Below are 11,922 nucleotides of genomic sequence, written 5' to 3' on the forward strand. Positions count from 1 at the left end.
TTTTATTAATTACCGCGCATAATTCACCAACAAGAAGCCAGAGAAGCAGAGAGACAGAGACTCCGATAGTGGACGCCCCTCTCTTTGAATCTTCGACATTTAATTCGTCTCCGAACGGCTAGTCTCATTAACATACTTAATTCGTTTCTAATATATTCATAAATTTATATTTGTGGCACCCTCTCCCAGATGATGGCTGGCTTTTTGTTTTTGTTCGCTCCATTCCGATGCCCCTTCACTTGCTGATTTATGGGAAGAGCACTGATTAATGGCAGCTTCGACTCCGGATCCGAGCCGAAATCGTTCCTGACTCCTAAGATCTGGTCGGACTGGCTATGATTCAGTTTCTGGGCTGGATTACACGACCCCCTCTCTCCACCTAAGTAGGTGTTGTTACGCACATTATGAAGGGGCCTCTGTCCATTAGGCCTCGGCTTATGGATAATTTGTGGGAATAACCGAGGAAACACAAAGAGATGATGAAGAGCCAGGCGTTGTTCGGTGTGTTCCCAATGGGAAATTAGCGATAATAAACATGGCTTTATGCATAGACCCACAATTTCGAATCCCAAGCCGTGTATTTTTTGTCACCCGTGAAATTTTGATGTGTGTGTTAGTTCTACGGTTTTTCTCCTGGTGCTGTGCATTGGTGTAATATATTAACTTTGGGACTGCTAGTTTGTAATTAGTTTTCCATAAATTTTATTCAATTTTCAACCTTAAGTACATTCAATTAAATAACTTACAAGCCTAGATTTACAGTGAACGGGAAAAGTTTTTGCACTTGGGCTTGGAATCCTTGGAACTCACTTTCTCCTTCAGCTAGCTGACCACATCGTTTCCGTGTCCATTCTGACGCAGCAGTTCTAACTTCAGTTCGTGCTCCCTGGCCTTCAGACGCAGTGCGGCAATGGAGGATGTGCGTCTGTCCTCAGGAGGCGTGGCTGCTCTGGGTGGAGGAGGAGGAGGCTGATGCGATGGAGGTGGTGGTGCCAGTTGTCGCTGGGGAGAGTGCGACAAGGTCAGAGCCACCGGAGAAGTCTGGGTGGGCGATAGGCAAGGCGCCTGGTGGGTTAAGGCAATCCCAACTAGTTGTTGGGGTGAAAGTTGAGCGGGCTGGACTCCAACAGGCATTTGAGGAGGCGCCTGAGGGGGCGGTGGATGACCGACCGGGTGTTGTTGATGCTGAGAGGCATGTCCAGAGGCGGGAGAAGTGGGTGGGGAGGCAAGCAGGTGGTTGGGCGAGTGGAGATCGGGGGATCCCACCAGCAGGGCGGCAGGTTTTCCTAGAGGGGGACCTCGTGGAACCGCCGTCATATTGGCCAGCAGCGATTGAAAGGAGCTCGAAGGGGAGTACATGCCAGCCATCCCATGAGGCAACATGTGGGGAGGAGCCCTGAAATAATCATAGACAAATTATATAAAGCCATTTTATTTAAAATATATATATATATAATATGTCTTATCAAAGGAATATGATAGCACCTAAGGATTACTTACCTCTGGAATTGGTTGAAGTAGCCCGACGGAATCATGGGAGCGGCGGAGAGATGAGGATAGCGAAAGGCGGCCAGATTGGCGGCGTGTTGAGCGTCGAAGGGTTTACGCAGCTGGAAGCCGAGGTGGCTGAAGGGATTGGGCGGGAGGGCGGCCCCCACAACCGTCTGCATGGTAGCGGCGCCGCTGGGCAGGTAGGGATTATACGGATGCGACTGGGGGCCGACCTTCTCCTGCTTGCGCCACTTGGCACGCCGATTCTGGAACCAAACCTGGAAGGTATGGAAGTAATGGAAATCATGAGTTATGTGCTGCTGGCAGGCTACTGTATCTGCGTCCACCTTGGAGCACTCCGCTCCCAAAGCATCCAATTAATGGGCGTTGTTATTGAAAACGCCCCTTTAATTAGTTTTTAACATAACAATCTGAATATGGAGTCCGTCCCAGGATCTCCCTTTACTGATTGCGCTCGAATAGGAGCCGGAAAAGGAGTCTCCGTCCCAGTCGAAATGAATGTAGGCAAATAATGTTGTTTAGCATGAGCAGTAATTAAAAAGAAGCGGCGACTTCCCGGCCATAAACATACCGGGCATGTAATGACTGGCACTAAAACAGAATTAAATGAATTTCCCTGGCCTCGGACCTCCGCTGGCTGCCTGTCTAGTCCCGTCTCGATTTCATTAGTAGCGACATGCTCCATTATTTTTCAATTTTCAACATTGTTGGCTGCACGTGGGCCACTTGAATTAACCGCAAATCTCTGCAGCTTTGCCTCTGAGTTCTCATTTTTTGCGAAATGCTTACCTGAATGCGCGCCTCGGTTAATCCAATTTTCATCGCCAGCTCCTCTCTGCAAGAAGATGAAAGAGATACGTCGTTTAGCTTGGATTTGGGTCGGGTAATATAAAGCCCTACGAGTGATCTCAAACTGATTGTGTCTTTGGAAACTTCATCAATGATAAAATGAAGTCCGCAGCTTCCTAGTCCTTAAAGATATTATATCCCTCTAATATTAGCTTTGCATCACGAAAGCTTATTGAAACCTTAACAAAAAGTCAAAGGCGAGTTGATTTATTTGCTTAATTAATTGCCGAGCATTTAAATGAACCCGCAGGCTAATGAATTGAGTTCTGCCAGAGATATGGCAAAAAGTTGATCTAATTGTGGCTGCGATTGACTTTAAGCTCACTTTTTTATTTCGGTTTTAAGTTAGAGTCTGAGCTTCGTGCGGTCTCAATTAGCGTTCACTTCGGTTCCTCGACTGAGAAGTGACTGACTTTTAATTTATGGCAATTACTATCGCTGTCTTTCAACCACATTGCTGCATGCTAATTGCGATCGTTACCGTTTCTTAGGGCGAGGAACACGAGATGGTGTTATTACGGCTATCTAAGGAGGAGTTCCCCCCATATAAGCAGCTGTTCGAAATAAGATCGATCGATCCACTCAGGGGGGTCGCCTCTTTATGAGCATTTTTATTATCACCTGAACGTTTCCCATATTCGTGTCGTAAAACCGAGAGTCAACTTTCAAGCCTTTGTCGCGCCTCGATGAGCGATTTATGCAAATTTCTTTTCTTTCGGGCCACTCAGTTTGTTCGGCTTTATTCTTATCGAATTTTGTCATATGTTACTCACCTCGTAAACACGTCGGGATAATGGGTCCGGGAGAAGGCCTTCTCAAGCTCCTCCAGCTGAAAGCTGGTGAAGGTTGTGCGATAACGACGTTGCTTCCGCTTTGGGGCGTACTCGTCCGCCTCGCAGTCACTGTTCCCGTCCGAAATGGGGCTGTTGGTACCGCCACTTGCTCCACTGGCACCACTGGGCGTTGCGCCGGAGACCGACATTGAAACCGTTAACGCTGCGCCGGTGGAGGCGGCCGACGATCCGGGGGCGCGGTCCACCAGCACTCCGGCATCTGGGTGCGCTAGCTTGGCTTCTTGCGGTAGTTCCTCCAGCTTGATCTCCTCCGATATGCCCATAATCTAGGAGGGCGATCTGATCTAAGCTCGAAGGCAGCGGCTGCACAGGAAAAAATAAGCATCATCTAGTTAGTTTTGAGGGTTTAATCTTGTTTTAAGAGAAGTATTCGTAACAAAATAACTTATATAAATATTAATCCCAAATCCCGTTGTCAATATTATTATTTGCTTTAAAGTTATTAAGTCATTGCTTAACCTTTTATGATGAAGAGTGTAAGGGAAAGATATCTAGTTAGTCTCGCATTAGAAGCTTGTAATTCAATAAACGCTAAACGTGCAATTATCTTGCACTTTATTATGCCAATTTCCGTAATTTGCCATCTAGCCATGACCAAGTCAACGGCTGGGTCGGGACTCGTCGGTTGAGGTTAGCTGCGGTTACACTGGCCTACAGGGTTTGGCCGAGGGTCTAGGGAGTGCCAGAGCTTGCTGAGAGGGAGTGCTAAGATCTGACTCTGAAAAAGGTCAATGCCGACTAGAACACATCTTGTTTTTCAGAAATATATAGCTTAGAATGAAATCTAATAAAATTAAAAAATTAAATTAATTATACTTCATGTCTACTATTTGGTGTAATGTACAGTAAAGTATAAATATATTTGACTATATGTTAATTAAACTTAATAACGTTTATCTGCCAATAAAGCCAAATACCTCTTAATCTACTGCTCGAGAAAGAAGATGTATTATTCAACTTTTCCATTTTTAAAACCATCATAAAATATGATTTATTACTTTCTATTCCAGAAGCTATTCCTTAGTTTTAGTGCCAAATTTCGTTGAGATGAGTGCTTTTTCTAGGGGCTAGTTAGCCGGCTGGCTGCTCTGCGGTCTGGAAGCGTGCCTTACGGTCATGGCTTCCACTTTATTTCGAGATTCATCTTCGGGTTGAGGTTTCCGCTGCTGAGTTGCAGCTGCTGACGAACTTGCCTCAATGCAAATCGATGACCACAGCATGGGGCTGTCCGTCAGCTGATCTCTCCCATCAACACGTCTTTGGTCGGGCGCTGAGTTGGGTTTATTTTGCTCCCCGCTCTCCGCTCCCCACTCCTCGCTCCGAGCAACAACTTTCATGTGCAGATCGTTTGGAATTTTAATTAAATTGGGCGGCAACTTCATTTTCATCATCATCAACTCAACGGCTTCGCTCAGGCAGTCTCCAGACCCGTGTCCAAGTGGCTTCTATCAGACCAAATTAATATCAGGTGCCAGTTGGTCCCCGGGCTTCTCTCTGACGAACAGCAGCCGAAGTTTAAGTTTGGTAATTCCATGTTTTGCTAATTAATATACGACGACTTTTAATGACAACTAAATGGTTAGAGCCGCCGTGTAACCTTCCCCCTTCGCATTCATCTGTGAACTTCAGAACTCAGGGACATATGTACCTCCGGACCCTTTCCCATGCCCAAAACTCGGCTTGATTGATGGCCGCCGCTTCTGTTGACATCTCTACATATATCAAAATTGTCCAAATACCTTGTTAAATGGCAAATTAGTGTGGCGGTGATTGATTTAGTTGCATTCTTGCGCGGAATGAAGTTGCAACCGTCGAACAACCGAAGCTGGAGGAAGCAAATGTGCACTTAAAAATATTACTTGCGATCCGTTTTTTCAAATATTTCATCTAAAGTTAGATTGTTGGTAATCTCTCTATCATTGATCAAGGAACATAAGAACAGTATTTTTGTATTTATGACTATATTACACCGAAATCACAAATATTTTCCCAAGTGCATCTCAACTGGTTCATGAGGCTTTCAATGTCAGCAGGGCTCAGCTTGAGTGGCATCTTTCTTCACCTCGCCGAAGCATTCCGCATGAATCTTTCCTGCCAGTAAACTCCAGTTCATAACTCTCTTCTGGGCTCGATCATAACTTCGGTTATGAGTTGGACTGTCAGTTTTCAATGTTGTCAACGAATTCCGTGCATTGACAGCTGACAAACTTAATTTGCGGACCGCAAATTATTAAATTAGTTGTACGAATTGCAATTATGCTACTAGCTCCCCCCGAGTTCATTATAAGACCCGCACTGATTAATTCATCGCATGTGACTGCGAATGCACTGCGAATGGGAACCGTAGAGCAGTTTAGAGCTATGTTGGGAATGTGTGCCGTTCGGCTTTGTTGTAGAGCCGCCTTATAATTGTATCCGCGTTACGACTTTATTATAGCCCAGGCAATCGGAGCAGGAGGAATAGGAATCCTCCGCTGATTGACGTTTCGCTGGGTAATTAAAAGGCCAAGACTTCGCTGGAAACTGGAGACTGTCAAGTTTTTGACGTCTGCCTACCGATTTGGCTTGGTCGCGATGGCATGGCTTCATTTAGTTTTAGCCAGTGGCCAACTGGCCAACTACTAATGAAGTTAGCGCTGCACTTGCTCTGCCCAAATCCAGACACCAGAAGCACTCCAGGAAGCCTTCGATGTGAATGGGTGGGGCCGCGAACTTCTTGTGCTCTTCTAGCGGGGGCGATTTCGTGGCTAACATTTTGACACAACTTCTCGGCGTCTTTGCCCCTTTTAGTCCCTGCATGCTAATCAGGCCAAGCGCCAGTCCAACTTCTCCAGACCAAGTCTCATTCCGAATCTCAGCCAAAGTCTGGGCTTTCGGCTTTTGAGTTACAGTCCGAGTCCGAGTCTGGCAACTTGTTTGCGGTTGCTTGTTCCGTTTAGAGATAAGCTCCATTAGTGTCTGGGGAAATATTTAAGAGCAACATTGTAGGCTGTGTGGGTTTCCTAGCCCAGTCCAGTCATAAATACACTGTGAGAAAAGCAAATATAAATCGTAGAGGATGCTATTTATTGATCGAATATAGAAAGTAGATTCTTCCGATTCGACTCAGTAGCCGGAAACTTTCTCAGTGCAGGGATATGGAAAATGAAGAAATTAATTCGTAGTGCGAAACAAGTGTCCTTATATTCGGTTCTCCACTGACCGTTGTCCGAGGCCCACTGTCCGGTGTCCGCCGTCCGTTGTCGTCACTTCTGTCATCTCGATAAGCATCAATGTTTCTGCCCTGCCTGGCTGCTCTTTCCACAACTCAACTCTTCTGTGCAGAAGACTCGTCTTCAGCTGGCTCGTTCATGTTTGGTGTTGTTTTTATGGTTGCACTTTTGTGTTTTTAGCTTCACCAGCTCCCGATCTTCCCGATCCGATCCTCGATCCTCGATTCTCGGTGTCTGGGGACTGTTGTGCTGGCATATTTCATTAAAAGCCGGGCCGGAGGGACGACATCAGGTAGAACAGCAAACAGAAGCTCTTTTCTGGCATTTTGTTAATGCGTCTCCGTCTTGGGCCTCCACTGCCCAGACTTTGGTTTCTTGACTCCAGTTTCCAGTCAGTCCCCGGTCTGGCCAGTATCTGGGCTGCTTATTTATGGGTTTACATTAGGCTAAACCACTTTAGTCACACTTTGATGATCGGCATTGTAATTTCGCCCCCGGCGCCTCGATAATGGCAAACATTTTGGGTGGCTTAACTTTGAGCCCCAGGCGAAAGCTCACTGGTTGTCCCCTCGCTAGTGTGTGGTCCCTTCGAGATGTTGATGAATTGGCCAGACCCAATAGTCTCGGTTCGAAGCGGTCAATTATTAATTTTCGACCAGATCACGTGAGTCACCCAGAAATACATAAAACTGATATCAGAAGCAGCTGAGCGTCGACTCCGCAGCGTTTATCCCATTTTAAGCTGCACCTGAGCCCTCCGTTGGACATTCGTGGTTTGGGGTTGTTGTTGGGCTGTTTGTTTCTTGGCGCCGTCTTTTGGACCAGGTGCGATAAGGCAGCATTCTTGTTGTTGGCCAGGCGCCGTCATCACCGTCTCAGTTTCTGTATCTCTTTCTGTCCCTCTCCCTCTTCTTCTGCGCTCCTCGATATGGCCTCTAATGCACAGTGTGTGCATTATTCAATTATAATTAGTTTATTCACATCCTGTGTCGAAGCTGCTGCCTCATTTGTTATTCTTTTGCTGCAATCTTAATTCAATTTACTGGCTATCAGTCGGAGTCCCAACGAAAGTTAGGGTGCCACGTGGCACAAGTTCGGCATAGAAGGTTTTGGGTTCCTTCAATAATATTTTAATAAAGTATACTGCGGAGATCATCTCAACTTTTGAATGGTTAAGGACGTTCTCAATACCAGAGAATGCTTTTATAGCTCCTTAAAAACCAATATAACGAACGACTTTACAATAAAATTACAAAAATATTGAAAGTGACTTAAAATCAAACTCACTTCGAGCTCTCCAAGGGCATTTGAACTTCGCTTTCAGGTAGAAGACTTCAGTTCTGGCCACCCCAATGGAGAAGACTGCTGCTACGGTAGCCCTAACGTAGTCGCAGGTTCAAGTTGTGACTCAGAGCTGGAATCAGAGTCAGAGACTGAAGACCCAGACAGAAGACCAAGATGTTGTTGACGGTGAATAGTGATGCTGTAGGTACAAGCTTAGCCCATGTCGGTGATGTTGTTGCGGGGCCAATTACTCATAAAATGCATGTTAAGGACAGCAGTCGAAGCGAGGAGCTATGTAATGGAGCCAAGGGGGATTTGGAGGGGATCTGGGGATTGGACAACTGTTGCCCGACGCCATCTCAATCGCCGTCTGTTCCGCTCTGCCCTTTGTCATTGCCTTGTGTGGTTTGATAAGCGAATCCGAAGCAGACGGTGGGCAATTTGAGAACGACGACGTTAATTTCTCATGTTTGCATGTTCCATTTAGCGAGGGGAACAAGGACGGGGCCGAGAATTAATGAAGCACATCTCAATGGACCCTGGCGCCATCTTCCCGATGGAGAAGATTCATCTCCGGAGGTGTGTTGCCATCAACTATCATCCCTTCAAAAGACAGCGCCCCAAATTGGGAGCTGTCGAGCAATCGAACATCACCGAATCAAATGATATCGGAATTTGTGTTCAGATACCTGCCGAAAAGTCGGTTATATATCTATGAGAAACCGAAACAGTATCTAAAGTATCTGTCGACAAGTTTTAATTGTATGTTGCCGTAATTGAATTGAACTGCCAGTGAACTGGAGAACATATTTTAATTTTAGGCAGCCTCAAGAATCTGGCCAATCTTATCGGATCTTTTCGGTATTATCTATTGGGAAAGATGCTACCCAGAGATTGACATACTCGTACACTGCCAGCTATTTGCGTCACAATTTCGATTAAATTTGTGCTGACAAGTCGCTTGCGTTATGGGTTATGGGTATTAATTAAATCAGTTGGCCAAGTGCCCGATAATCACCAGGAAACTTTCCCATGGAACTTCGGGATACCTTGGTGGGCTCCCGGCTTTCTTGCGGTCTATCTGGATCCACATATCTATCTATATTTGTGTTATTTTCTATATAAGCTCGAGGCCCTCGTCCACGTCAAAAATGTAAGTGGTCAGGGGCTTTTGACACGATTATCGGAGAGCGATAGCTGCGGCCAGTTAATTTCATTTATTCTGTAGATACACACGGGTACAAGCAGAAGACTCTGCCCCCTAACTTCCCACCCAACCCCTCCGAAAATCGGAAAAACATCAGCTAGACAAAACGTGATTTATTGCCACCGACTGCGCCGCTGACAATTTGTACTTTTTAATGGTGTTTAATTAAACCCAATCAGCGATAAACTTATCGAGCTATCAGCGTGAGGCAAAGGCAAAGTCTTCTGCCCCCCAAAATTGAGTTAATCAAATTCTTATTCTACAGCAAAGATACGATTAGGCTTGATATTTGTCTGATTTGATATGTCCAGGTGGGGAATTAATCAAATTTAATGATATTTAATTTTCGTTATACCTTTTCAAGCTGATTGGGATGATTAGTCGGTGGAATTATGAAATATATTTGTGGGTTATACGTGTAATATTTGTCTATCATGCTGAAAAGTAGGTTAGACCCAAGGAGTGGTTAGGGAATTGGCGATAAGCGGTTTCGGAACTGATCTTAAATGGATCACTTTGACCGGAAGGTGGGTATTTAATACTGACAGATACTATAAAACTCCTTATGTTGTAAGTAATGTAACTTTTTTTTTCAAAACATTTTTCTTTTATATGGAAATAAATTCTATTTGTCAAAAAGTGTGTAACAGAGTGCATTAATGATCAGGATCTCTAGCTGTGTTCGTCTGTCCGTCCGGTTGTGTCTTTATCGGAATGCTTTTATCTAATATATGGTTCTACAACAACAACGATTCTACGTCATTATAGATTTTACAGCGATATAATATCAGGTGCATATTTATTATGAAATTAGTAAACAGATATCTCGGCATTCGTGTATAGCTTTCCAATACTCTTAAGTAAGTTGTAGATTAAGATAGAGTAAACTTACCTTCTCTTGCTTGTTGATCTGTGGTTCTATGTATGTACAGATAGAATAGACGTAACTTGTGACCTCCTCAGAAACTAAATCTTCTGTTTTTATTTTGGTTGTTGCCTCCGACAACACTGGCCTTATCAGCCCTGAAACTTTACACCAACCGGAACACTTGCCGACGGTCTTTCGTCTATTCGTCAAACAACCAGAACTCGAAAGTCTCAGGTGCCCACTCGGATCGCGGCTCAAAGGAGAACGAGTACGGATGAGAATAGCTATAGGTGCCGACACTTTTTCACGACTTTGGACACTTTTCGGAAATAATGATATATTTCCCACTCGACAACTCGAAACGAAACGAATCGGAAGCGAACGCTACGATGATGACCGGGCTGTTTCAGAGCCGCCAGCAAACTACACGGTGAGCAGTCGGCGCGCCGGTGAAAACTCAGGTGGGTCTCTAACAACAACCGGTTGGAGTTGTTGCTTCCCGATGTTGCGAGAGTGGTTTGCTGGCCTTCTAGTGGCTTTAGTGCCACAGAGCGAGAGGGAGCGATGCGATCGGAGCGTGTCGATCGATCGTCGCAGGTGTCGCAGGTGAGGCGGCAGGTGAGCAGAAGGCGGACTCCGCCCCTTTCCGGGTACTCGACCTATGGGAGACCGGCATTCAACAGAGCAAAATAATGGCGGTGCTGCTCGCTGCCCCTCTCTGTCGCTCCGCATCGCCCTCTCTCTCGCTCTCCCGTCGATTGGGCGTAATTGAATAAGCCCCGCACAAAGTGCAATAAATTTGATTAGCAAAATGGAAATTTATTTGCCCCCCAGCTCGACGCGCTTTCCTCTGGTTGCCATAGATGCGTTCGCGTTTGCGTTTCCCAGTTGTTGCGGCTCATAAATTAAATAATTTAGCCAAGACATATGGGAAAAGGGTTGCGTGGAGTGGGTTCGGGGATTTGGACCCGGCCATATAGACCGTTTTGGTAGTGTAAAGGGCCTCGTTAATGACTTTGTTGCCTTTATTGGATGATTGCCGGAATCGGACGTAGACTGTAGTTTGTTGACCTTTCGGAGTTAAGGTGTCAAGTGGGGAAATGCAGTGACCCACGAAAGGGTTAATGAGTGCCCTAAGCAGATGACTAAACTTTAAATTGGATGGGATGATTATTAAAATACGAAATTATATCGTTTTATTGATGATGATTCAAGATGCACTAGTTAGTTCTTAGTTTGAAAACTTATTAGGAGCTCTTACATAAGCCATGATCATTCTTAAGTATAGTTTTTAAGTAAAATTAAAAAAGAAACCTTTCCTTTAACTATTCTTTTTTCCGTGACTCTGTTTTAAGTCTGTGTAATTGAATGTAATTAATCCAATGAAAACTGTTCGCCGGTAATGCTGGAAAAAACGCAGCTCAATCCTGGTCTCGCCATTTCAGAGCAGACCTAACAGATTCCATTCCTTGATAACTACTTCATTAGGCTTGATATAAGCCTGCCTTATACATCGACAGCTTCAGTCCAGCGGCATTTTGCGCTGGAAGCTGGCCCCGCTGCAACCTCCATTTGCTGCCCAATTTGCTCGTATCGCAAGGCAATAAATAAAGTGTTAATGGCAATTGCATACAAATAGTTTGGTGTTGCCATTATATTGCCATATTATCTCATTGTCGGGCCTTAACAAGAAGTAAACAATGCGACGCTCTGCGAGTTCCATTTGAGATCGGAATAGGGATCGGAATCGGAATCGGAGTTGGATCGAGTGCAGCCAATTTCACGCTTCATTTACAGGCGAAATGCAAACAAAAGACCAGCGACCGTCGAGGAGTGACCATTTGGCCGACGGGTTCAATGGACAGCAAGCTGGACTGGGATCGGGAATACCGAGTACCGAACAGGGTATCCCTCGCCCCATGTGGCCGTGTCAATCAGCTCGTCGCGCAAGGTGTGCACTCGTTATACCCAGTACTTTGGAGGACCAAGGGCGTGTTGGTTTAAAAGTTAATAAAAAACCTAAAAAAGGGGTTTATATTTACAAAGTTAGAAAAGAATGTACAGGTTTTTTTTATTTTCTATATTTTTCTGCAAGTTTTTTAGAATAAAGGAAGTATAAGGTATTCTTTAGTCGAA

The 11,922-nt window shown here is 45.1% G+C and overlaps 1 protein-coding gene across 1 annotated transcript; it reads right to left on the reverse strand.

Moving 5' to 3' along the window:
* Positions 1–685: 685 nt before the first annotated feature.
* LOC108110484 (homeobox protein aristaless) lies at positions 686–10,221 on the reverse strand. Its single transcript, XM_017219562.2, has 5 exons — positions 9,811–10,221; positions 3,135–3,518; positions 2,302–2,347; positions 1,501–1,769; positions 686–1,396 (listed from the first exon to the last, which is right to left on the reverse strand). The coding sequence occupies exons 2-5, from the start codon at positions 3,476–3,478 to the stop codon at positions 823–825; spliced, it is 1,233 nt and encodes a 410-aa protein (XP_017075051.2). The 5' UTR covers positions 3,479–3,518; positions 9,811–10,221; the 3' UTR covers positions 686–822.
* Between the last annotated feature and the right edge of the window lie 1,701 nt (positions 10,222–11,922).

Source organism: Drosophila eugracilis, unplaced genomic scaffold (genome assembly GCF_018153835.1).
Source record: "Drosophila eugracilis isolate 14026-0451.02 unplaced genomic scaffold, ASM1815383v1 contig_2152, whole genome shotgun sequence".
In the NCBI taxonomy this organism is placed as follows: Eukaryota; Metazoa; Arthropoda; class Insecta; order Diptera; family Drosophilidae; genus Drosophila; species Drosophila eugracilis.